At 41.2% G+C, this 27,221-nt stretch overlaps 3 protein-coding genes across 5 annotated transcripts; 1 reads left to right on the top strand and 2 right to left on the bottom strand.

Annotated features, from left to right (window-relative positions):
- Window positions 1-19: 19 nt before the first annotated feature.
- Window positions 20-9,682, top strand: LOC308325664 (uncharacterized protein). 3 transcript variants are annotated; one of them, XM_080778232.1, is made up of 5 exons: window positions 20-529; window positions 1,303-1,412; window positions 4,102-4,168; window positions 4,589-4,980; window positions 5,305-9,682. In XM_080778232.1, exons 1-5 carry the CDS (start codon window positions 199-201, stop codon window positions 5,758-5,760), a joined length of 1,356 nt encoding a protein of 451 aa, XP_080634358.1. In that variant the 5' UTR covers window positions 20-198; the 3' UTR covers window positions 5,761-9,682. The 3 variants fall into 3 exon arrangements, with proteins under 3 accessions (XP_080634358.1, XP_080634357.1, XP_080634356.1); XM_080778231.1 differs by having other exon boundaries at window positions 4,051-4,168; window positions 4,595-4,980; XM_080778230.1 differs by having other exon boundaries at window positions 4,051-4,168.
- An 8,195-nt stretch (window positions 9,683-17,877) lies between these two features.
- On the bottom strand, window positions 17,878-20,481 carry LOC308325662 (tripartite motif-containing protein 16-like). Its single transcript, XM_080778228.1, has one exon. The coding sequence runs from the start codon at window positions 20,447-20,449 to the stop codon at window positions 18,578-18,580; it is 1,872 nt and encodes a 623-aa protein (XP_080634354.1). The 5' UTR covers window positions 20,450-20,481; the 3' UTR covers window positions 17,878-18,577.
- Window positions 20,482-21,451: 970 nt separating this feature from the next.
- LOC308326103 (extracellular calcium-sensing receptor-like) lies at window positions 21,452-26,994 on the bottom strand (the record flags this gene model as incomplete). Its single annotated transcript, XM_080778912.1, has 9 exons — window positions 26,849-26,994; window positions 26,408-26,702; window positions 25,264-25,350; window positions 24,720-24,989; window positions 24,152-24,358; window positions 23,792-24,067; window positions 23,172-23,399; window positions 22,953-23,076; window positions 21,452-22,365 (listed from the first exon to the last, which is right to left on the bottom strand). Exons 1-9 carry the CDS (start codon window positions 26,956-26,958, stop codon window positions 21,452-21,454), a joined length of 2,511 nt encoding a protein of 836 aa, XP_080635038.1. The 5' UTR covers window positions 26,959-26,994.
- Window positions 26,995-27,221: the final 227 nt, after the last annotated feature.

The raw sequence follows: 27,221 nt of genomic DNA, 5'->3' as shown, positions 1-27,221 counted from the left end.
TGGCCACCCATCCATCAGCCGGGCCGGGGATGAAAAACAACCAACAACAACGATCCAAAAGTGCCGTCATACAGCCACCACCGAATCCGCCCTCACACTTTTCACACATCTAAACAGATCGACAAACGCCTATCTCGATGCCTGCTTTGTGATCGCTTTATCGTCTCATCTTGGAGAGAGAGAGAGAGAGGGATCACCATGGCGACCTACACGGCGTTCCACTCGCAGCTCGCCTCCATCATGGAGGCGTTGACCAAGGCTGCGGTGGCAGAGATCTGCGAGCTGGTGGACGACAGTTACGCCGTGCTGCAGCTGGAGCTGTCCCGCAGCCACAAGGAGAACGACGCGCTGCGGAGCAAGCTGGAGCTCATCGACACCATTATAGCCCGGGGGGGACACGTCGTACCGGGGGGCGGCAGACACCACCACCTCCACCACCAGCAGCAGCACCGGGGGCCGGCGGACATCCAAGACGATTACCCCGGACAGGAGGCCGGGGCCGGCCTGCTCCACCTGGACTTCACCCTGGGTGAGAGAGAGCTTTACATCATGAATCTACTATAGGCTATACCAGTATACCTTACCTTGTTAACTACTTGAAATGAATTTGCTGTTAGAAGACAAGTAGTATTTTTGTGCTAGTTTGTGCAAGCTAGTTTTTCCAAGTTGCAATGTGGCCGATCTGTTTTATTTATTTTGATTCTTACTTTAAATGTAAACGTGTTTACAATTGGAGGGAAAGTGGTGGAAGTGCTTAACCGAAGTAGAAATTAGTCATAGTAATACCACAACCACAATACACATGCTGTGTAAAAGTAGTGAGTGAGTAAAAGTACTAAAACATTCCTATCAAATTGCATTACCAAAGTCAAATTTGCCTACTCAATACTCTATTGTCTATACAACTCTTTCAAAAGATTGCTGATCTACATGTTAGTCATTTTCAATGAGTCTAAATATGGTTAGGTAGTAGTAGTAATGTTAAATAAAATGACCCCAAAATTGGTTTAACGTAAAGGAAAACTTCACCTATCATTGACTCACCCCATGAATCCTTGAATTCATGGATATTTGTTTTTTTTGTCGTTTTGTTTGAGTTGTTTGTTTTGCTGATTTTTACATGTGATTAGTAGTTCCTATTCCTCATTGTCCTTACTTCAGTTAATACTATACAGAAAACCCAAAGGCACATTTCAGCATAAGAAGTTTCCTATTGTACTGTCTTCTACCCTATTTTATTCTATTCAGTCTATGTGTTTGGTGTAAGGAAGTCTAACAACCATTTGTCTTGTGTTTTCCCAGAACGTGCCTTGCCAAGTGGAGCGAAGCAACCTAAAGTCAGTAACACAAGAAGTGGCAGATTTTTGCCCGTAGAGGCTGCGCCAGAGAAACCGCCAGCTGGAACCAAAGAGGTAACGCATCTCTAAATCATCGATCCATCTTCAACTGCTTATCCGGAATCGGGTCGCGGGGGCAACAGTTTCGTCCCAAGCAACATGTGTCTTCCTGGGGGATCCTGAGGGGTTCCCAGGCCAGTGTGGAGATATAATCCCCCCCATCTGATTCTGATCCTTGGTCTGCTAGGGCGTCTCCTTCGAATGGGACGTGCAGCGAGGACCTCGATTTGATTTATACAACTACTGTCTATCGCTGTAGGTAGAAAGAGAGAAACCTATGATTTGAAAGGTTATTCTTATACAGTACATGCATTCAATATTTGAATGTATGTACTGTACTGTATGTACCCCATGAAATACTCAATACTCTGTGGTGGTCTCTGTTCTGTGCTCACTCTGCCCTTTTAGGTTCTCCAACATCCGTGCTGGTTCTCCAAAATACAAAATACATAATTACATACATGCCCTGATTGCTGTTGTACTGTAGATGTGTTCTTTCTTGACCTCAAATGTGCTGAATGAGACAGATGCTAGATTCATTGTTTACCTGGTATCTTTTCTATAGTTTTGAATGTACAGAAACAGAATGTTATGTCTCGACAGATGCTGCTACGTTCACTGTTTACCTGGTATCCTAGTTTATTTGATGCACTATTGTAGTGTATTACTCTACACTGTATTTACCTGTTTATTGAGTTCATGTTTACTCTGCTTACTTTGAATTCTCACATCTGTCACTCTGTATAAGAGTGTCTGCTAAATGCCTACATTATACTGTATATTTTAAGAGGTTCACATCCAGTTGTGCCTTGGAGATGTTGTAACAGCCACACTTTAGTAAGCAAGGCATATTTTTATTTGTATAGCACACATGGACAACAAGGCAAATAAATGTGCTTACATAAATCATTAACCATTAAGACAACAAGACGCAGAACATTTAGAGTGCAAATGAAACGCATGAAAAGACTTGACTACAATCAAAGTTTATTACTACTTATTATTGTGAAATATATTCTACAACTATACAAAACTGTTATGTTTGTAATTTACTGTATCAGTATTGTGCACACTCAAACAGAGTCAAATTCTATATATTGTAACGACTGCCATCATTGCATCACTATTTTGGGCATGTTATTACTGTATTACTATATTGCAAAATGTTTTTAAAATAGCCAAAACATGTCACAGTGTGACACATTGTGAGCTTGTAGATCTGAGAGTTATGAGGAGATGAGTTAGAGGAGATGAAGTCAGCACACCTGACACTTTTATTTGGATCTGAGAGTGAACATATGGAACCAAATGGACCCTTACTCGTCCATTTGGTTCCATTTGTACACTCTCAGAGTTATGGTGGTCCTTGAAATAATGAAAAGAAAGCAAAAAATACCTTGAGAATCACTGGTATTGTAATTGCAAAGTCCATCAAACCGGTTCTGGAAACAGTTCCTAATGTGTGAGAACCGATTCCGGTTCCCCAATGCTGGATCCAGTTCCTTCAGTGCGCATTGGGCACAAAACCTTTTAAAACCACTGCTTTAACTGTGGTTGTTTGAGCCCTGGTATTGCTAGTAATCCACCATAGTAGCGGCATTGTACTGTAACTAGTGGCGGCCATTCCCAGTCTAACTACTAACACCGTAGAGTGTAGACCATTATGAATAGTGTATGCAGTGTGGCAATGTGTGCACATAATTTTAGTGATGTGCGTCTTCTCCATACAATGTGAAAGCATTTCCCTCACAGGATACGCCTTTGGTAACAGACACTGCATTGTGTGGCAGGGCCCTAAAGATGGCTTCTGTCGCTCACACTGGCATTTAAAACAGACAGTTATTGAAGCAAACATCAGGGGTGTGTGTGTGTGTGTGGTCAGGAAAATCTAGGCAACAAAACAGTGGTGGAAGGAGTAATGATATTATTTACTTAAGTAAAAGTATCAATACCCTATTGTAGAAAGAATATTTTACAAGTACAAGTTCGGAATTGGTTGGTTGAATTTCTTAGATTTGTTTGTGAAATGACTGAAAAAAATCATTGTGAATTTATTTTTAATTAATGAAAAAGCAAAAGGAAAATGTAGAAAACCAAAAATAAAGGGACCCAAAAAAATGTGTCCGCAAGTTCGCAAACCACAAATGGGTTCCGAACCTCCGAGTCTCCGACCCACTGTTGGGACCCATTTCACTGAAAGAGTGAGTCACCCTGGAGTGTCTGCTATGCATCCAAAGGGAAACAATGTCTTGCTTTATAAAGTAACTAGGGTACCTGTTAAGCATCAAACCTCTGTAACAACATGCTATTCAAAATTAGCCCATAACCTTTATATTACAGCTTTAAGGTGAATGTGGTGCAGTAGTGTTGACATTATAAGACACTGTTGTGTGTTCTGTTTGCTCTTCAGGTGAATGTGGCAGTGTAGTGTTGATTACATATAGCGTGCGTGTGTGTGTGTGTGTGTCCACTTGGTGATTTGGCGGCCCCTCTGTAGTAACTCTGCAGACCCCCTAGGGTCCCGGACCCCCCTGTTGAAGACCTCTGGTATAGAGCATTCCACATTTTGGTGGCCGCATAGTAGAAGAATCACGCCAACGTTTGAGCCAATGTTTTGGGGAAATTATCAGCGTGTGTTGTGTTTTCTCATCAGGTGAATGCGGTGGCAGACGATCTAAATGAGTCTGACGTGGTTTTAATCAAGGAAGAGACGTCGGTAGAAGATCTCAACGATGACCATCCCACTGATGAGTTGCTCATCAATGATGACGGTACGTGAAGAGTCGGCATGGTGGGATTTATCTTTACACTAGGTTTTTAAATAAGTCCCGGATTGCAGCTTAACGTGCCATTTTAGTTGTTTAGTGGATGTTTTTATGATCCGTGAGTTTAGAATAAGCACGTCGGAACCGTGTGTTTTACTCCAGAGAGATCATAATTGTGGGGATTGAGAACATTGCGTCCATTGTCTAATGAACTGAACACAGCATCAATATCAAAGTAACTCAACCTCAATGTTGCACATCATAAAAAATACTCACTGCGAAAAATCACGATACGTCGCAGCGAGAATGGCGGGAATGCGTTGGCTACAACAGTGTGTGTACTACTGTACTACACATCGTCCAGACAGCCGATGACTCTGTGGGCGTGACTTGTTTATTGACCTTAGTTTGTGTTCCTTTCGAAAGGTACAGAGATGCAGAAAGTGGAACGTGACGACTGTGAAGAGGGGCCTTCAGGAGTTCTGCTGGGCGCCACCGCCAGCCTGTTGCCGTGGGAGCGGGGCGGCGAGGACCTGTGCGACGACAAGCACAGCAAGATGGGGTCTCCCGGGCCGTCGGTGCAGGGGCTGAACGACAACTCGTCGGACGGTGTCTTCGACCTGGCCTCCGAGTCTGACTCGGACACCCCCGCGGGCTCGACGTCGACTCAGAAGCCCTTTCTCCTCGGACCCTCTGCCGGTGGCAGCCCCGGGGGCGACTCCCTCCCACCGACCTTCGACCTGAAACGGGGCGTGTCCCTGCTCAGCTCTCTGCCGTACGACATGGAGCTGGAGATGTGCTCGTCATGGAACAACCAGGTTAATCTATTAATTGGTTATGTAATATTTCAAACATTAATCTAGGGACGGAATTATAGATTGTTTTCTTGGCAATTATTTGTCTTACAGTATATACAGTAGCAACATACTGTACATATATATATTTGATGTGTTTCAGAAAACTTAGGTCAGGATTTAGAAGGTATTTTTAGAATCTTTTTTAGAACTAATAATCTACTAAATCAATTGGTGTGATAACCCACTTAAGTCGATACTTTGTCATACAAGTGTTGCACAAAAATAACAGATCCTCTTATTAAAATCAATTAGGAATAATTTGTTAACCGTTTCATTAACAACCAGGGCCTGTCTGCCATGGTGTCCGCCACTGCCTCGACGAATCATCGACCGACGTACCTCAAGCCCGACCACAAGACCTTGGATTCACTGGGGGGCGGGGCGGGGCCGGCCTTCTCCTTAGCCCTGGGCCTCTCCTCCTCCTCTGCCTCATCCTCGTCCAAGTTGGACGCCGCCCTGGACCTAAACCGCTTCTGCCGGGACCGACGCTTCGCTTGCAACTACTGCGGCAAGTGTTTCACGTCGTCGCGCAGCCTGGAGACGCACGTGCGCGTGCACACAGGCGAGCGGCCATACAGCTGCGCTCAGTGCGGCAAGCGCTTCACGCAGTCGGGCCACCTGAAGACGCACCAGAGCGTGCACACAGGTGAGCGGCCATTCGCCTGCGAACACTGCGGCAAGAGGTTCGCCGGCAAACAGAACCTAAGGATCCACCAGCAGAAACACCATCTGGCCACGTGAAGATATGCCAGTGTCTTACAGTAGTGTGCAGACTGAGGTTGGGATCCGGAACCTGGAGGAGTCGGATCCAACGTTGAGGAACCGGAATTGGTCCCATCACATTTTGGAACCATTTATCATCGCACTGTCGGAGCTTGGATGTCGACCTCAAGTCTGCTAGACAATTACAATACGGGTGATTCTCAAACTTTTTTATTTCAAGGACCACCCTAGAGTGTACAAATGTAACCAAATAGACCCATAAGGTCCATTTGGTTCCAGAGGGTCCCTGGACCTCACTTTGAGAACCACCACAATAATATGTATGCAATACTGTATGTATGATTGAATTTGTTGTGTTGATCAAAAACTTTAATGAAGTTATATATATATGATATATATTTAAAATGAATATACAGTTTACTGTAGCAATCGTTAAAGGAAACCAGTGAGGAACCGGAATCGTTAAAATCCCAATCCCAATCGTAGTGGACATAGTAAACTGAATCAATGGTAAAATTACACGTACTGTGCAATAGCGGACACACTATGGACCAGAGCTGCTCGCTCTACGCGAGGAGACACCACCGGACTCGTTTTGATAAGAGAACGCTCGTTTTCATAAGAGTATGAAGGGGATTTGTTTTTCCTTACCTTTCTCATATATTTTTGTGAGCTTTTCTGCCTTTTTTTTCGATAGTACAGTGGAGAGAGACTGACGGGAAAGGGGAGAGAGAGTCGAGGAGTTGCATGCAGCAAAGGTCTGCAGAGCTCGGAAATCGAACCCAGGACTCTCTGTCAGGCTTCAGGCATCACGGTTAAGACTATTGTTTTCAATAATTTGGGCTACAAACAAAGGTTGAGTGTAAAAGTAATAGATTTGATTGCCCCCGGACGTTTAGTGTCAGTCCGGAGAGGCAAACTGCTAATTCAAATGATGCCTTTTTGTATTATTATTATTTAATATGATGATGGGACCAAATGGACCAATTGCAATATATTTACACACATCCTTTATGTTCAAAATGACCTAAAAATAGGGCCCAGGTATGGGGGAAAAAGTCTCCTTAAAACATCACGTGAACTCAAAGATCCCTAACTATCAGCGAAAATAGCAGATCTACAAGCTCACAACACACAAGCTCACAACACATTGCAGAGCTTGTACATTCGCTGTTTCTGGCAAAGATATTAGTGTAGAGGGCCTTTGGGAATACGCTCAACTAAGTATAGAGTTTCAGCTCTTTTACATTTTCAACCTGGCTTCCCTATGTTGGGCACGTTAATATAAGCAACATTGTTTAAAAATGTTTTTATTTATTCAACAAGCAGTACTTGTAGATCAGCTATTTTGCCTTGCGACAAACTAAATCAGACTTAAAAGAGTAACTTTTTTATTTTAAATGTTATTTTTTATATTGTTAATGTCGGGTGGAAAATGTCCAAAACTGTTACTTAGTTTTCAGCACTCAAATTCAATATCAGATCTTTTGTGTGGCACTGTAGTATAAGACGTTTCAGCCTGATATACTGCAATCTTTCACTGGTATATTTTTCACAATAACTATTCCGCACATTTTTTATATTTTTATTTTTTGTTCTCAAACATATTTATTTGCAAAAAAAATGTTTTAAAGTTAATACAGTTTTCTGACAATGCTGTTGTTTCTTTCCAAGATACTCTCGATACTATGAACCAACAACATTTATTTTGGGGTGCTACTTCTGAATTCTGAGAATCACAATTCTAACAGACCATACACAGGCACCAAAAACACTTCTAAAGGTGTAATAATCATGCAGTATGCTTTTCACCCCCAAAATGACCTTTTCTATCAGTTTAATGTGAAAATTTGTATTCAAGGGATGGTATTAATCAAGGGAAGGTATTAAGGGAATGTGTTTTCTAAGCAATCACTAATTTTCTTCTCATGGTCTCGGCAAATGTTTCTTCAACAAGTATGCTTCCTGCTTAGCTTCAGTTAGTTAACCTGGCAGGCCTAAACATTTAGGAAAAATGGAACTGAATTGATGATGATCATTAATGAGAGCTACACATGTATTGTTTGATTTAAAAAAGAAAAAGAAGCTTCAGTAACAAGTAGGAGAGACTGTGAAGGGTTAATGGACGATACCGTCTCCAGTTGTACTGTAAGGTATATTAAAAGACATTTCTCTATCCAGTAATTCCTGCTGGCAGATTCGTCGCACCGGGAGGCAGCCGGAAGTTGGATGGAATGCATTGCAGTCAATGAGAGCCGGCTGGACCAGATTATGAAACCCTATTTTAGGAACGAATGGAAGCTTAGTAAAATACTGGGAAATACACACATTGTTTTTTGCTTTTCAGTAATTGTATTAATGTATCAAATGAGCATGAAGTACATTTCTGTACACATCAAAAGTATGGGCTGTTACAAGACTTTACAAGACTCTCGATCACTGACAGCCTGACAATCAATTCTCGCTATACTGCCGAACCAAAAAACGAAATATGTCGCTGTTAAGATGCCTCAGCAAAATTCTGTGGCCTTCACATCGAACAACACATGATTAGAAAACAACCTGTTGTATGCCTTCTTTTATATTGCTGAACCAAGCGGTCTCCAGACCCCACTGTCTAGCATCAGGGTCTTGAGTTCTGCAGTGTTGTTAGCCCCGCTGTCATGCCGCAGTGCATCTACATAGGTGCTCTTCTAGCCTTTCCTGACAACTTTGCAGTAATTCAGTAATGGTGTTTGTTCATAAGCTCATTGACTGCAGTGCATTCCATCCAACTTCCAGTTTGCCTCCAATGCCTCCCATGTGTCAAACGCTGCCAACTTGGTGACTGTTCCTTCTCAATATTTTGTCTTGGTTGAACTCAGGATGTGAAAGACTTCCTCTTAGTATATTCTACATGCTTAAATGAGCACTTGTCACAGACATTTTGAGGGGCAGATGCTGAAGTGAACAAATGGCACCTTGTGCGGTGAGTAGAACCGCCGGCTGCCTTAATAGTGTGTGAGATTTATATTTTTTTGGGCATAAATAATATATTAGACTCTTTTAATCCAGAATTGACCGATGTTGCCATGGGCCACATACTGTACAAAACAAAAATATAATGAACTAACTACAAAAAAGAACTTTCAAAAGGGCACCACTTGGTGTGCATCTGTGCACGCCCCTGGAACCTGACCCATTTTCAACCGATCTTCATTGGTCCTAACTAATGCTTCTTATAAGATGACAACATTTCTGTCGGTCACTGTCTCAGAGGGATTTAAAACTTAATTTTTCTTGCAAGAATGCAAGGATGCAAGAATAATGGCTTCTATTTCAGATGCTAACTTTCCAGGATGAGAAAGGCTGTAGAGTTTCTATTAGCTTGGAATCCCCATCAATGATGTCACTGGTAGGCAGGTTTCTGAACTGCCCACAGCCCCCCAATGAGACACAGACTAAGTAGATGTACCATCTTTAGCATTAGTGAGGACCAATTAGTGAAAATATGCTCATTTAAGTTTACTTTATAAGCTACAATAGACCGGAAACCTACTACTGTCACTGTTAAACTGTACTGGTAATCTCAGCTTTTGTTTTTTTAGAAGCATTTTGTTTTAATCATGGGCGAAAATATATAAAACCAAGACCTCTCAGTTGTTTTTATGTTTTTGTTTTGTCTTTTCTTTTTACTCGTTCTAAACTGCCTTGGTAGAAAATCCTGGATCGATTTTCCTTTTGAAACGATAGCGAAGCTGACAAACTGAGCGATCCTTCTCCTTACCTCAAAAAGCCTTGTGGGTGTTTGTTTTTTTTCATGCCTGCAAGGGCTCCGTGGAGACACTGACAGACAGTTCCGTAGCAGAACGAACATAGGCTACACCTATATGAGAAGCATGTGAATGTCTATTGGTATTCATAGTTGGCAGTGTCTAACATTAAAAGTGTGCAATTTGAATTAATTGATTCTTCATTTAGTTGCGTGTCTTACTGTCTTTGCTTTGCAGTGCTGCGTAGGCCTATGAATCTTAGTTTGATGAATGGGGTTTCATTTGTGGATGAGCCTAGAATGGAACAGAAATGATTAACAATGTCAACATAGCGTCCCTATTTTGGACATGTTTTATACAGTAGGGCAACATTCTATGACAATACCGTAGCCGATCTACAAGCTCACAACGAGTAGTTGGGTGGTTTCAAAGTTGGGCAGTGTAAACCAACACCATCATTTACAAAACCTCATTACAACAGAATACCGAGAGTACCTCAGGCACAAAAAACAAACCACACCCTTTCACCTCACCTGGTACTTATAGCACCCCCGACTCTACCATCACCTCCACAGTGCAGGTCCCTGTGGTATTACACTACTAACATCTACGCACCGTCTAACAGCAACAACACTTACAGTACACACCATGCCAATTATTACTTAGTTAATACAGGTCAAAACAAATGTATAATAAACTAGATAAATGCCTAACACAAACACAAACCGACAAAAAACCTCCAACCACAGTTACCACACCCTCTCTCTTCCCTGGCCCCTTAATGGTACAGCCGGACAAGGTAATTGCCAGGCTTAACAAGATGATGGACATCAGCTGGAATACATCAAATAACCACAGTAAACTTCCTATATTAGGATGACAATCACAATGTCTGTTTTTTTTTTTTTAACAATATATTTATTGCATTTTTTTTTTTGTACAAACAGACAATACAACAAACAAAACAATACACAATACAGACAATACAATTACCCAAAATGAAAAACAAACAAAACAACAACATACAGTACGTACATAATAATAATAATAATGGCACTCGAATGGCAACAATAACAGAGTCAAACAACAAACAAGACCAAAAACAAATAGCTGCAGAGAACAAGATCAAACAATTTCCCCCATTAAATAAGACAAGTCATTAACCGTAATATACTGAATAAACTTTCCCCATATCCTATCAAACAACTCCTGTTTATTCTTTAAAGTATACGTGATTCTTTCCAGAGGAAGACACAATGATAACTCCCTAAACCACTGAGCAATACTGGGTTTGCCTATCTTTTTCCACGATAAGGCTATAGCCCTTTTGGCTTGTAGTAAACATAAATCCAGAAATCTTTGTTCGCTACTCTGAATCTTATGGCCAGGTGGGCAAAGACCCAATAGAAACAGTTTTGGGTCAAGCTCAATATCTATCGACAATATCTTCTGAATCTCCCTCCTCACTTCTTCCCAGAATTCTTTCACTCTTGGACATGCCCACAGACAATGGAAAAGTGTACCTTTGTCCCCACCACATCTGATACAAGTATCTGGAATATCTGCACTAAATTTATTTAGTTTCTCTGGAGTGATCAGCCAATTATATTGCAACAGTTTTAACCGAGTGTTACCGGTCTGGGATTGAGCATCCATACAGGCTGAGCTCCACTCTTCCAATGTCAATTCCTCTTGTAGATCAGCATTCCATGCATTATATTTGGATTCAGAGGATTCAGGAGAGAATTCTACTAACATAGAGTATAAATCAGAAATGATGCCCCTATTAAAGGGGTTTCTGATAAGCTCTTTTTCTATTATTGACAGGGGAGGGAGTGTCAGAGAATTCACCTGTTTAACCCCTATAAAGCTTCTGAGTTGTAAATACTTAAAGAAGTGTGTACGGGGTAAATTGTATTTAGCAGCTAGTTCATCAAAAGAGAATAGATTCCCCTTTTTGTCAAAAACATCCTTCCATTGTTTAATCCCTTGCTTGGCCCATATCTTGAAGCCCCCATCCGCCCTTCCTGGGGTGAAGTATTAATTTCCCCAAATTGGGCTGAATCGAAAACTGGGTTGGATATCCAAAAGATAAAGTCTGACATCCTGCCAAACTTTAATCATGTTTTTAACAATAGGATTAGCTGTGTATTTTATCAGTTTTTTACTCGAATTAGAGTAAAGATATTCAGGCAGTGGGAGCTTCAAAGAGTATGATTCAATGTTCCTCCATGTGGGGGATCCACAATGTCTGTTTTCACAATAGTGAAGGGGGTGTTCTTCAGCTCCCTCATGCACAGCTGTATTTTAACTGTTGCTTTTCCTCCCAAAACTGGTCTTAGAATCCTCTCCAGTCCAGCGATTCCCAACTTGTGGGTCGGACTCGGGCCCACTGGTGGGCCATGAGAATATTATTGCATATTATTTTGATAGTAATCATGGCTATATTGTTTGTGTTCAGTAACAGGGGTCTCCCTGTCTCTCCACAATCCATAAATAAAACAGAAAATGAATTTGCTATTTTAACAAATTAAGTTAAGTAACGTCTTAAGTAATGTCTTAATAGCAGTGAGAGAAAGATAGAGACCATACTTAGTTTAACAAACAAATAAAACATAGGACTATATCATGTAATCCATGGTATGCACCTTTACATTTAGTTGTTACTGTTTATGGCAATAGTAATATTAGTGATATCAAAAGAATAATAATCACGGAATTAAATGCTTTGTGGTCATGATTCACCAGAATCCTGGATGGCTTGATTCTAGGCTCATAAATATTTGTTGAAATCTCTTTGGGAAAAATGAATGGTGTCTGGAACGATGAAACAAAAAAATGGGCACACTGCTATGCCTTAGGGCTTAGGCCTATAGAAGCATAAGGAAATGCACAGGAGGAACACAAAACTATGCAATCTGCACAATACTGCACACAGAAAATGCTACTCTCCATGAACACAATAGATGCATACAAACCATTGACAATAACACATCGCACAACCTCACACAAATTCTATTGACGGAATGCACAATAGACACACACAAAGTTCACAAACACTAGCTGGCTGAAACTCGCATGCTAATTACATCCACACTTAAATAGTGGCGTAGACAGTAAAATTCCCTTATGTTAATTTATCCATTTGTGACTCTAAGAGTGTGCAAATGGATGGAACATTACCGGTCCATTTGGTTACATTTGTACAGTCCAGGAGTAAATGTTAGCCTATTGTTTATTGGCTATAAGTGTTAAATAACCTGCATGATCACTAGTAATCATTCCTAGAACCTTTATGTGTCTCAGGGCACACCTTCAAATAACTTTTTCATCCACAGCACCCCTGAATTACACTGAATACTTTACAGCACCTTAGATTTATTTCAGGCTGTGACCCCCCATAAATAATAATATTCTAATTGGGGAGTGGAATATTCTAAACGGGGGACCCCCAAAATAAGCCTAATTTGAACGGGGGACTCCCCAAAATAATCACATTTGATTTCCACAGATAAATATTGTGAAAACATCCGAAGTAGATCAGCCATTTTCACAACTTTTGCCTCTTGCAATATATTATTTGACAATTTGGCCAATGTTTGACCAGTTTTTAGTTCATCGATTACTTTTGATGCCGTAATGGTCTTTTATCATATATTTTCTTTTTTACTTTTTTGTATGCATTAAAAAATGTACTTTAGGACACGGTCACACAGCACTTCTATTCTACCTTGTCACACTTTGTCCTAGTGTGAAGGTAGTGTGGGCCCAAAAATGGCACTGAACCAGCTCAAAAATAGTGAAAGGTACTGAAAACAAGTCTTTTGATGAACAATAAATATGTTTTATTCACCTTGCAGAGTTCACAAGAAAGAGTCGTTCCAACAAACAGCATACCAAAAAAAAAGTATATACAGCCCACTGGCCAGGTTGGCTCTATCTAGGTCTGCTCTGCACCCTGTGCAATCCTACATTGATTGCCCGGGCAGTGGCAGGTGCTCCTTATAAAGGCTAGGCCCCTCCCATGGACCAAACCAACCCTGGATTGATTCCACAATCATACCAGTGCAATTGATTCCACAATCATACCAGTGCATTCCCAATGTCCAGAGACATCACAATTCATAACATATTTTAGTGTCACATAATATTATAAATTATCTACATAATATGATTAAAGAGTTCTCTAAACAAACCCTCCCACTGTTGGCATGTTCCCCATACCCCACAGTAGTTGCTCCCTTCAATGAAGTCAACAATCAATTATCAATCAACAAATGCACAATAAATAATGTCAATTAACTAAACTCATTTTCTGCAAATTCAAACTCTGTTGGTTATCTTCAGTCTCAGTGGCAGGGTGAACTGCCACATACCTATAAGGGAGGATTCTGGATTTCTGCATAAACACACTCGTGCCCTTACTGTTATCTAGGAAATAATTTGTCAGGTGTGGCAACAATTTCATCCAATCAGGTAAAATATGAATGATCCACATGTGGGATATCAACACGTTGTGTTGGTTCTGGCATGAGAGAAAGGACAGTGGGCGGATCCGCGAGGGGGTGCCCTGGGCGCAGCGGTCGCTGGGGTGTGGTCAGCACTGGTTTCCTGCACCTGGCCGGCAGCATAGGCGGATCTAGAGATTATGGGCCCCTGGGCCACAGTCATGCAAAAGGGTCCCCCCCAACCTGAGTTCATCATAGGTTTGCAGTGGTAGCTCAGTGGTCTCAGTTTGTTTTTGTGCAAGCTCCAACATATTGTTTTCCAGGAAAGACAGGATATTTTGCATACATTTATTTAATTACATTCTAACTACTTGTAGCTGGTGAGAGATGTGTTTTAAATTTGCATGCATTGGCACCCCCATGTGGGCAAGACAGGATACAGCACATTGAAACTCATCCTCTCGTGTGTGTGTGTGTGTGTGTGTGTGTGTGTGTGTGTGTGTGTGTGTGTGTGTGTGTGTGTGTGTGTGTGTGTGTGTGTGTGTGTGTGTGTGTGTGTGCGTGCGTGCGTGTGCGCGTGCGCGTGCGTGTGTGTGTGTGTGTGTGTGTGTGTGTGTGTGTGTGTGTGTGTGTGTGTGTGTGTGTGGTTTCGGGGATTTGAAATGGGTGCTTGCAAAATTGCATATAAAGAAATTGATTATTCTGTTTGGTGGTGAGACCTCAGAGAAAACGAAATAGCCGTACTGTATAGATCCCTAAAAGAGACAAGCTGGCCCTTCACGTTCCACTTATTGTAGGTTGAATCCAAAGCATGGATGAAAACAAATGGTTATTGCAAATACAGGCATAAGGACTGATGGGGATTTTTAACTTAAAATGTTGTCTAAACTAATTCAAAATTGTCAATGAAGAGAGAACTACTGGGTTGTTGGTATACACTGGGAATAACGTGTTGGTAGAGGGGCAGAGTTATAGTATAGTTCTAATTAATTGTGCTAAATGTATTTTTAATGCTTAAAATCTTGAAATCAATGTTTGTCCCTAAATATCTTTACTGTCACCCCAGTTATGCTGATGCACCTGTAAATGTCCCCCGACAATTTCTCTAGCCACATGACTTCAGAAAGTAGCATATATATTTGTATGTGAGACCCTCATGTGAGACCTTCATCATTCTGAAAATATGGTTGATAAATAAATTATATTAAAATTATTTATCTGTGTTCACAATGTGTTACCATTCTTCATTACATGAGGAGTAATATCCATATTTAGCATAAAATGTCCAAAATGTGTACAGTGTGTAAAGAATGTTGATCTTGAGAGAAAAGAAAACCAAAACAATTATGAATGAACTATTGTGGAATGTGGAGTCATTCATCACACATGGTCATGGACCGTCTCAAAGTGCGACCCACATGAAGTCACACAAAACACCAGTGTCTCCATGACCTCAAAACCAAAGTCCATCATAGAGGGTTTGCCTGGATCCACATTATAGTAAGTAAGTAAGTAAGTACATTTTATTTATAGAGCACTTTTCAAAACAAAGTTACAAAGTGCTGTACAGTAAAAACAACAATATAAACAATCAAGTTAAAACAGGCACAAAGGAGCAAACACAACAAAGAGTAAGAGCAGAAACATAAATTGACAACAGTGATAGTCAAACTAAAAGTAAACGTTTACAAGATAAAATGTAACCTAAATAAGTGAGTTTTTAACTTGGACTTGAAACCTTCAACAGACTCTGCATTTTTAATTGATAGGGGTAGGGCGTTCCACAGTGTGGGAGCAACCACTGCAAAGGACCGGTCCCCTTTGGTTTTCAGTTTTGTCACCGGAATATTCAGGAGGCCTTTGTCAGAGGACGTGAGGGGTCTTATTATAGAAGGTCATAGCACCTGCAATGTGATCCAGATATATGCCTGTCCTGGACGATACATTACCTAGGGGGAAACATGTAGTAGGGGCAACATGATCCAAATAACACATTTTGTTCTCACAACGTAAAGTCCAATTCATCAGATCATCTTTTCCGAATGTCAATCCACTGTCATCATTTATCTCGTTCCACCACCTGGGGATATCTTTATATGAGACTGCTATACCAACATCGGATCCACTCCACTCTACCTCCCAGTAACAGCGTTCAGGTTCAAGTTCCTGTTTTTCAGTCGATGGACATGAATATCATAAGAGCTCAGATCTGGTCTTGGGTTTTGGTGGCCACCAGTACTCAAGCCGCCAGTAATCAAGGAAAGGATTTAGAACCACTGGAAACTGAACCCCAAACTGCTCCCTGTGTGTCCACTGGGGCTGAAAACTGCTACTTATAGGATGTGTCAACATAATTACAAAGAAAAGGGCCACTACAAGTAACCCCTTTATTTGTTTTATTTTAAGAAAGTCCTCTTTGTCTTTTTGTAAGAACTTGGCTCTTGTTTTGGGTTCTGGTGATGCTAACAGTAAAACATTCACTCTATTCACTGACTCTGAAATATTTGTCCCACCCTCTTTAAAAATGTCCTCTAGTTTGTCCCTCATATTTGACACAGCCACAGGCACATCTTCAAAGTATCTCAGAGGACGGATATTGCTGCTGACTTAGTGTGTAAATTCACTAATCATTGAAAGGGACTGTTTAGAAAATGTACCGGTATGTGATCCTTTGTGTGTGAGAGCTGCTGTAGCTCAGCATGTCTCCTCCTCAGTTCAGTGACCTTCTGCTCCACACACTTCCTCTGTTCTTCAGCACGACTCACTTCACGTTTCTGTTGGTCTCTGATCAACTTTCTCACCTCAGATCGTCTTCCCTTAATGGAAGTGGTGAGCTCAGACACGCCCCTGTATGGGGCACATGTCAGTTGTGTGCCCCATACATTTGTGCTTCAGTGGTCAATTTGTGATGATGTTTGGGGTGATCAGAGGGGTCCACACATAGACCTATTCCTTGTAGCCTATTGTTATTTGTTCCATGCTGTTCTCTCTGGTGGCATGTGGCTGTCTGAGGTGTAAGAAATGGCACCTTGGCCTGTCAAGGCCAGAAAGTAGTTTTTTGCTGCACTCAGTAGGCATTCCCGCATAACTTCTGGGTATGATGTCACGCGACTCACGCCCATGTCCTCTATTGTTTGTCACGGGACCCCGTCACCCCGCTGGGCTTGGAAGAGAGAGGTATGGCCATACAAGTTCTAAGCTGGGCGGAGACAGCCAGGCCGTCTGAGTTGTATTGTTCTCATTATGTAGATCTGTGGTCCTCTTTGTGTTGTTCTCATTATGTAGATCTGTGATCCTCCTTCTGGAGTATTAGGGCAGAGGTTCTCAATCTGTTGGCCACGATCCCTCTGGGGGTCGCTACATTTTTTTCTGAATGTGTAAAAAAGAATATAAACTACAAAATGTGCCCTTCTGGGCACAGGTCTCCACCAGGAGGATAGGAGTGTGTGTGAGATTTTTGGCAAAATGTAATATAAAAAACATGTTTTTTTTATTTGTTTGTTTCTTGCAACAATTTTCTTCATTTTGTTGAGGAAATGCAGAGCCAGATCACTCATAGCATCTCTGAGGATAGAATTCTGGATGTGCAGCATTTTGTACAAAACGGGCTACTCCTGAAAACTTTGGAAGGCAATCTTAGCTAATCAGTGTAGAATCTTTCACTCAATTGGAACTGCTCCTGATGCAAGTTGATGATGTCATATGACCATGGTCTAGCCCTATGGAATGTATAGAATGCATGCTAATGAAAAACAACTTAAATAGGCTACTTCCTAAGGTTAATATGAGCTTAATATGTCAAAATCAAATATTTATGTCACATCACAGCTTTACAGTGGTAGGTCACATTTTGTTGTTTTCCAGGAAAGACGGGATATTTTGGAAACATTTTAAGATTTATTTAATTACATTCCAACTATTTATAGTCTGTGATACATGCGTTTTAAATCTCTCTGAAACGCCCTCCTGCACTCCACACCAAAGCGGGATAAAATAATATGCTTGTTATGTGTCAGTGTACTACTATTTGATCTGACAGTGTCAGAGGAACACATGTCACATGTCAGTTCATTCAGAAATCTAGCTATTGTGTGCTTTTCCTAAACAGTGGGTCAGGAGTCGGGACCCATTTGTGGGTCACAGACCAATTTGTATGGGTCACGGACCAATTTATATGGGTCACGAGTCTCACGACTCGTAATCTTTAGTTAAATAATAGTATATCACATTGCTTACCAATTATTACATTGCATTAAATATATAGTAATAATGTAATTTAAAAAGGTCTGTGAATTCAGTTGAAAAGTATTCAGAGAATTAAAAAGTCAATCAACATTATTTAACATGGAATACCAAGCACAGAGAATACATGTGAATACTAGGAGAACAAAATAGTGAAACAGATAGTTATCTGAAAGTAAGACAGCAAGCATATTAAAAAAATCTTCTATAATACCAATAAAAGAAACACGATTTGAGTGACAAATCTGAGGCCAAACAAATAATTTGGTTATTTTATCTCCATCAAGAGAACAATTTCTTTTTTAAATTTGAGTTTAAGTTGATCTTGAGAGAGGGGGAAAAATCGAATTATGAATCAATTATTGTCATGAGAGACAGACTCAAAAGTCTGTTTTACTTGAGGTCACTCAGGTCACACAACTCAGCAGTTTCTCCAAGTCTTGACAATAATCCAACTTTGACCTTCTGGGTGAATGTGATCTGGGCTCTGTGGAGCAGAGTCATGGTGTCATTAGAGAGGCTGTAGAAGGACAGATCACCTTTACTGTGATCCAGGTACACTCCCACTCTGGAGGACACATAGCCTGTGTGAACCCTAGTTACCATGAATGGATTGGCATTTGAACGCGTTACCTTAGTCATGTTTTGGAAATAACATTCGTCAATCTTACTACACATTAAAGACCAAGATTTATCATTGGATCCAAATCTACTAATACTAATCCTGTCGATATCTTTATATGAGACTGATATACTAACACTGAATCCACTCCACTCTACCTCCCAGTAACAGCGTCCAGTAAGACCCTCTCTACTCAGAACCTGAGGCCAAAAAGTGAATCTCTCTGGATTAGTGATGTTAGGATGTGGTGGTATTGTATGTGTTATTTTTCTGTTCCCTTCAGAAAGAGACAAGTTTACATGTGCCGTGTTTGGATCCAGTGTGATTGGACATGAATATTGTAAGAAGTCAGCTCTGAGGTATCCCTGAAGACAGTTGAACGCAAACTGCTCCCTGTGTGTAAACAAGGGCTGAACATTGCTGTTAATGGGATGTGTTAACATAATTACAAAGACAAGGGTCACTAAAAGTAACCTCATTATTAGTTTTATATTGGTCTTGGTTAATTCTGGTGTTGGCAGTAATATATTGGCTCTATTCGCTATCACTGAGACATCAGTCCCATCCTCTTTAAAAATGTCCTCTAGTTTGTCCCCCATCTTTGACACAGCCACAGTCACATCTTCAAAGTATCTCAGAGGACGGACATTGCTGCTGACTGGGTGTGTGGATTCACTGATCCTTGAGAGAGAAGTGGAACTGTGTAGAAAATGGATGTGATCCGTTGTGTGCGAGATCTGGCACAGCTCAGCATGTCCCCTCCTCAGTTCAGTGACCTCCTGCTCCGCACACTTCCTCTCTTCTTCAGCACGATTCACTTCACATTTCTGCTGGTCTCTGATCAGCTTTCTCACCTCAGATCGTCTTCCCTTAACGTAAGTGGTGAGCTCAGTGAAGATGGTGTCACTGTCCTCCACTACTTCATCAGCACAGTGATGGATGGAATCCATCTCCTGGTGAAGGACCTTCACGTCTTTCTCTCTCTCCTGGATTCTCTCCTGGATGTTCTGCTGACTCGTATCAAGCTCTTTCTGTATCTCAGTCTTTTCTGCTGCAGCTGAGATTTTATCATGACCTTTGTGTTCTTCCATGGAGCACATATAACAGATACACTGCTGATCAGTACGACAGAAAATCTTCTTCACCTCGTTGTGATGAGAGCAAATGTTCTCCTCAACCTTGCTGGAGGCTTTAACCAGCTTGTGAATCTTAAAGGCAGGAGACTGATAGTGAGGCTGGAGGTGAGTGTCGCAGTAAGACACCAGACACTGAAGACAAGTTTTCACAGCTTTCAGTTTTCTCCCAGTGCAGAAATCACAGGCCACATCTCCAGGTCCAGCATAGCAGTGCTCAGGAACAACAACTGGGACTTCTGTCTTCTTAAGTATATCCATCATTTCAACCATCATTATGTTTTTCTTTAGATCCGGTCTTTGGATGAACGTCTCTCTGCATTGTGGACAGCTGAATTTCCCCCTTTGATTACGCTGATTCCAGTGTCTCTCAATACACTTACTGCAGTAGTTGTGTCCACAGGGAACACTCACTGGATCTTTCAGTAAATCTAGACAGATAGAACAAGAGAACTTTTCATGGTCCAGTTGTCCCTCTTGCTCTTGCTGCGCCATTTTAGCTGCCTGCATGTCTTAAAGTAAAAAAGTTCAGTGTGGTCTCCGTGTCCGTGACTCCGTCTCATTTGTGTGTGTGTGTGTGTGTGTGTGTGTGTGTGTGTGTGGGTAGGAGGAGCCATCACCATTGGGGGAGGCGCTAGGGGTTACTATATTTCACCCTGTTGAAATATGAGCCAGAAGAGTTGGGGGAATAGTTAATGAGCTAAATATATCTACTATAAAGTGCTAGCCTCTGTCCCAGGCTGGAAACAGGTACGGTCGCCCCTTTTCCATCTCGCCCCACTACTCTACCTAGCTGTAAATAACAAACATAATTCATGTTGGTGATTATATAAAAGGTATTATCATACTATAATTCTAACAATGTCTGTGATTCTAACAATGTCTGAGTGTCTGTCTGTCTGTCTGTCTGTCTGTGTGTGTGTCAGAAACACTGCCGTAGCTCCTCATTGCCGACGAAATTAACTGCTAGAAGGTCCTAAATTAACATGGAAAGAGGGAGTAAATTGAAAGAGAAAGAGAGAGAGATAACTACTGACTCATATTTCAACACTTCAACACATTCCTCTTGTGCAGTGTGCACCCCCAGGTCCCCACCCCCACACACAGAGGCAACGGTTGCACAGTGCACACACACCGACCCTCCCATGTCATGTGTGTGTGTGTGTGTGTGTGTGTGTGTGTGTGTGTGTGTGTGTGTGTGTGTGTGTGTGACACATCTATTCACCCTGTTGAAATCTGATTCCTAGTGTTGAAGGCCAAGGATGGTTGTTTACGATGAATCTATCATGCTTAAAATGTAGTTTATTAATGAAAAGAATAATCACCAAAGTTTAAGGGTAATCAATTTTGACAACTTTTCTTTATAATAGATGTTTGCATCTCAGACCGGATTACTGCTTTTGGTTAATTCATTTGGTAGTAAACTTACCATCAAGGTTAACGGCAATCAAATGTATCCATATATTATTTATAAGAAAACAGAGAAAATGTGTTAGCATTGAATTTCTGCTACTACGTCTTCGTTGCACCTCTGCCCATGATGGACTTCTTAGTGTTTCTCTCAGGTTTCAAAATAATTATATAACACTTTGGGCCAAACAGCGCAATTAAAAGACCAAAACTAGATGCTAAAATAGCAAATACCTCCACTACATCTGCATATTTGCCTGGAGAACTGATATATGCTGGGATGAAGGCTATCCACACGGCACAGAAGATCAACATACTGAAAGTGATGAACTTAGCTTCATTGAAGTTGTCTGGAAGATTCCTTGCCATGAATGCTAGGAGGAAGCTGAGGAGTGCCAGTAAACCAATATAACCTAGTAACACTCCAAAACCAACTGTTGATCCCACATCACACTCATAGACAATCTTATCACTGTGGTATTGTGTGTTTTTATACGGAGTCGGTGAGGCAGACACAAGCCAGGCTATGCAGATTATTGCCTGGATGGAAGTAAGAGTCAGAACTGTTCCTCTCTGCTGCATAGCACCAAACCACTTCATAATGCCTGCACCCCCAGGCTTGGAGGCATTGAACACAGCCAACACAACCATAGTCTTTACCAGGATACACGAGACACACAGCACAAAGCTGATCCCGAATGCTGCGTGCCTCAACTGACAAGTCCAGAGCTTGGGACGGCCAATGAACAGAAGTGAACACATGAAACATAGTTTGAGTGACATCAAAATTTGGAAGCTGAGTTCTGAGTTGTTGGCGCGTACCATGGGTGTGTCACGATGATAAAAGAAGATTCCCAGGACAATGGCACAGATAAGTGTGCCTAGCAATGAGATGGTTGTCAAGGAGATACCCAGAGGCTCATGGTAGGAGAGGAACTCCATGCTCTTAGGGACACAGTGGTCACGCTGGGGACTGGACCAGAAGTCCTCTGGACAACTGGTGCACTCTGTAGAGTCTAACAAAGATTAAAGGGACAGACAAGTGAAGTATTATCCTACATTAACCTACATTGCTATTCTACTACTCCTATAGTGTTTTATGTAAAGCGCTATATACATTTGAGTTATTATTATTATTAGTAACGTACTATAGGCCTATCCTACTATCCTATCTACTATAAATGTGGAAACCTCTGTCCTTCCTTCCTTTAGTCTGGGTGTGTGTCTATCTATGTCTGCCTCATCCATTATCTATTGAGTGAGTTGACCAATTCATTTGAACTTGCACATGGGCACTGATTGCACTTTTGCTACAGACGTAACATTATTTGCACCTGGTTGAACTAGATTAAAACTAATCTGAACCTCTTTACACCTGGTATCCAGGTCACTGTAGGCCAAGATGATTTTGTACATGTTTTTTCTTTTTTGTTGAAGAAATAGCAGTGACACATGAGCTTCTATAGCGACTGGTATCTGCTATTTGCACTATTTATCGTGTGAAAAGGTGTAACAGGACTTTATGTTGTGACGTTCTAATGTGCTCTTTTCTGTGCTAAATTGTTCTATTCAATCAGTTAATCAATCAATGCATTCAATCAACCTGTCTGATTGCTGATTTCTCCCTCAGAGCAGACAATGCAGTCAAAGCAGCAGACAGGTTCTCCTTTCCTTCTGGCCACACGGGTTCCAGGGGAACAACTCTCACTGCACACTGACCGAGGAGGCTACAGAGGAAAGGAACAATAATCAATTTCAGTCTACACTAAATTACTTTCACATCATGAGCTCAACATTAGTTATTTTAGAAATCCAAAGCAACCTTTGTGGATTCAAAGCTCCAGAAGATTCGGTCTTCATCCAGATTGATTTCTTCATCTCCGGAGGCTGACTTCTTGATCAAACCCACATTGTGAACCATTGTGCTTCCATCAGGGAGCCACTCCCAGTTCATGACATCATAGATTGGTAAAGGATCACCATTCTCATCAAATGATACATCATCACCAAATGATGTGGTGAAGTTGACCTTTTCCAAGTAATAGATAAGCTAGAAAATAAATGGTGATGAGAAAAAGTTTGAAAACAAGACTTCTTAAACTTAAAAGATCCCACTTTTGTGAAGTGAGGGGCGCTCTTATCATCGTACATCACATTCCGTGCTCAGCCAATCAAATTATCACAAAGGTATATTTCCGGCCAATCACTTTTGGCATTTTCACTTTTCTGCCCTCACTCTTCAATATGTACTTTGCTCAGCCAATCAAATCATCGCTATGGGGTGATCAGCCAATCACAAGCCAATGTTTATGTTCACACAAACACTGAAAGCTGGGCATAGGAGGGGCTTGCGCCCCTCAAAAAACACTGAACATTCACTGCCAGGCAATTAGTATTATACCTCATTACGATAATACATATTGAACTGTGAAGTAATACCACCTGCCATGGCTGTACTGTGTGCAAACTGGCACAGCTGTGCCCAATGAAAGGCCCTCTTCCTGGGACACATTGCAACATGTCATGGAGGGCATGGGCCAGAGCATACACAGCCTTGTACACATTGTACTCTCCCCTGAGGTCAGACACATCCGACATTGTAGTTTCTGCTGTTCCTAGTTCCTCTTGTCCAGTACACACCCTTCCACCAGCATCCACCCAGCCAGTCGGAAGGGGTGCAAATTTACACTGAAATGTGTGCTCCCAAAACTTCCTCACCTGAAGAAACAGACACCAACATAGATAAACCTTGTAAACATTTGAAAACAGACATCAGTTAATTACTAAATGAAAAATACTCACTATGCTCTTTTCATGGCTGTTGTCAGGGTGATTGTCGGGATGTATTTTTAACAAGAAGTCTTGGAGACCTGGTATCTCTCCTCGACGGACCGCAACGCCCAGGGTGCCTCTCAGGTACGGCATGAAGTGAGGAGTCTGGAGTTTAGTATATGTTGCCCAGGCTTCACTGGCCATCCACTGAATACCTGTCACATTCTGCTTTACCACCTATTGTGTTGAACAACATTATACACAGTGTTGCTGTTGGACAGAAACCTTGTATGTCCAAAACCGTTCAGAAAATGGACCAAAAAAAAACTGCATTCCAATCAGGCCTGGAATATCAACATTTTAGGGGCAAGGTCACTTAGCCTTTGGTGTTGTCATTGTTATTATTATTTTAGCATAAATGGTTAACTGCCCGGGTATAAGACCATCAAATGAAACAATGACTTTATGTCCAAGTATTTATTATTATTCAATTGCATGGAAAAAAGGTTTACAAAAATCGAACCTATTTTAGCTTTTGTTCATTTTAATATAGCGAATTTAGTATTCCTTATAATTATGAATGCATCATAAATCAAACCTCCTCCATGAGTTTAGCCATACGGCTCCGAGATACAAGTACAATGACCACACGAGCTGTGGATTTCCTCATCACAGAGACAATCCTCTGAAGTTTGACCGGGTCAGAGTCCATGGGCACAACCTCTACATAGGCTAGACAGGCCAAGCTAGACCGAGCCATCTCAGACTGTAAGGATCTGGCAGCGTTGTGTCCATAGTCATTATCAATGAACAGCAATCCTACCCAGGTCCACCTGAACCGCCTCATAATTTGAAGCATAGCCTGCACCTGAGTGGATATAATGGAAGGATAAGTGCTTAATTTATTCACAAAGTGAACCAGTAAATATCTTACACAGATATGACAATAGATAAGGTTTAAAGTCCTACAGTATCAGCAGTAACATTAACAAGCATTCAGAGGTGATATGCAATATCTTATAACAACATTACAGGGAGTCATGCAAGTGTTTGGAACAGAAGCATTCAAATCTGTTTCACTGGGGATCATTCACATGAAAAAAAGAACCTATATACCAACAGATATATAGTCTGTAGGTTACCTGGAAAGCGTCACTTGGGATTGTTCTAAAGAAAGATGGGAACTGTTTGCGGTCACTCAGACAGGCACAGGAGGAAAAGTAACTGACCTATAAAAGGTACAAAACATCTGTTCTCAATACTCAATAATAACAAAAGACCCATGCAAAAAGATAATTAACATAACATTGGTTAATCAGTGCCCTCTAGCCACAACTTGGAACACTAGATTTATTTTAATATGTTGAATCTAGATTTGCAATACCACCAATGACAGCCCTTACATCCAAACAGATCCTATATCAGATCGTAATAAACAACATTAAACTTACCAACATTGCAGCTGTAGCCTATGGAAAGCTTGAATTATTCTCTTTCTATCTGCAACATGTTTGTTTCATAAAAATCCACATGACATGTTATGAGCTACTTTCTGTCAAGTGTAGGTGATTATTTTACGAAGTGTTTTGAGTTTGGATGCGCTTGTTGTGTAGGACAAAAATAGACACTAAGCTGATTTGCACGGACACTAGGACGTAAAATTCATTGTCAATGGGAATTTATATCTGTGTGAAGTGAGGGGCGCTCTTTTCATTATACATCCTCATACATCATCTCATGAACAACTGAATTTATGTGATAGTTAGCCGATTTGCTCGTCTAGCCTATGACGTAAATGTTCCCTTCGTTGTCAATGGTATTTAATGTTTGTGTTGGCACAGATTCACGTCATATTTGGCGGACATTTGACCTAATTTCTCCTTTCATTGTCAATGGCAAATATTGAGACAAAAGCTGTATATAGGAGGGGCTAGCGCCCCTCAAAGGTAGACACTAAGCCGTTTTGCTCAGACACATAGGCCTTGTGTAAGACGGAAATCTACACTAATAGCTGAATATAGCACCCCATAAAGAAGAAAATCAAAAATAGCAGCATTGTGAGCTTGTAGGTCGAGTATTTAGTATGTAAGGCTTTTATTTACCAAAAAGAAAGTTTACATATCGAGCTATGAGGTTTCTGCCCGACAGCAACAATGTGTTCCATGTCAAGCTGTAAAATAGGCAAGATGCATTATTTATCATATTTTAGATTTTGTAAATAAGCAACTAAACTACATTCGGCATAAAATAGGCCATGGCAAAAGGGGGTTCAAGTAGGCAACGTACCTGGGGCACTCTGTATAAACCTAGTATTCTAGCCATAGCAATAGAACTTGTTGAGGTCACAGCACCCACAATTCCGAGCACTGGAGGAGACCCAACACAGCTCTCATCCAATTGAAAGTGCTCCTCTCTCCCAGTGACCAATGAAAATGTTCCCCGGAATGTAACTCCAAGTGTGAGACAGTTATCATAGAGAACATATCCCAGAGTCACATTGGGTAGTAGGCTGGTGTTTCTGTTGATCTCATTTATGGCAAAAGCCATGGTCTGTGCTGACCTGAAGCCAGTATTGTGAAATCTAACAAAACAAAATTCCACCGTAACCTTGAATATTCATCTTGGTAGAACTACACAGTATCAACTAATCCTATGGTAGGCTATTATCTATCAAAGCAAGTTAGCGAATTGTCTTGTTGATATAATGTAGCTATTTGTGATACTCACCTATAGCAAGTGGGCTGCTGTTGCTTGGAGGTGAAAGACAGCTCAGGGTAGACAGAGCGGAGGTGGACATGAAACAAGCCACCCAGAACAATGTCCCCAGCTTTGTACATTCTGTTGAGATGAAACTGTTCCTGTAATTCACAAGAGGAAGAGGAAGACAAAGCAGAAGATGAAGATAACAAGGTCAAGTACAGATATGAAAGCAGGTGTATGTCTAGAGAAGCCCTCATGACTGTCATCCTTTGTCTAACGCCCCCTTCTCTAAAGCCGTTGTCCAGTTGTTACATTTTATACACTGTGCTGTGTGTCCCCTGCCCAACCCGTACAGGTCCAGGGCATTACGTAATCTTTCACACCACCCATCAGTGCTATG

The sequence above is a fragment of the Protomyctophum bolini genome (genome assembly GCF_963924005.1).
Source record: "Protomyctophum bolini genome assembly, chromosome: 12".
Classification (NCBI taxonomy): domain Eukaryota; kingdom Metazoa; phylum Chordata; class Actinopteri; order Myctophiformes; family Myctophidae; genus Protomyctophum; species Protomyctophum bolini.
Note: the sequence above shows the minus strand (reverse complement) of the source record. Positions and strands in the feature narration are given on the sequence as shown.

Excerpts from the sequence above, each read along its gene's own strand:
- LOC308325664 (XM_080778230.1), top strand. The coding sequence starts at position 199 with ATGGCGACCTACACGGCGTTCCACTCGCAGCTCGCCTCCATCATGGAG. Across the intron at positions 530-1,302 it reads CCACCTGGACTTCACCCTGG|AACGTGCCTTGCCAAGTGGA; the intron begins GTGAGAGAGAGC and ends GTGTTTTCCCAG. Across the intron at positions 4,981-5,304 it reads GCTCGTCATGGAACAACCAG|GGCCTGTCTGCCATGGTGTC; the intron begins GTTAATCTATTA and ends ATTAACAACCAG.
- LOC308325662 (XM_080778228.1), bottom strand. The coding sequence starts at position 20,449 with ATGCAGGCAGCTAAAATGGCGCAGCAAGAGCAAGAGGGACAACTGGAC.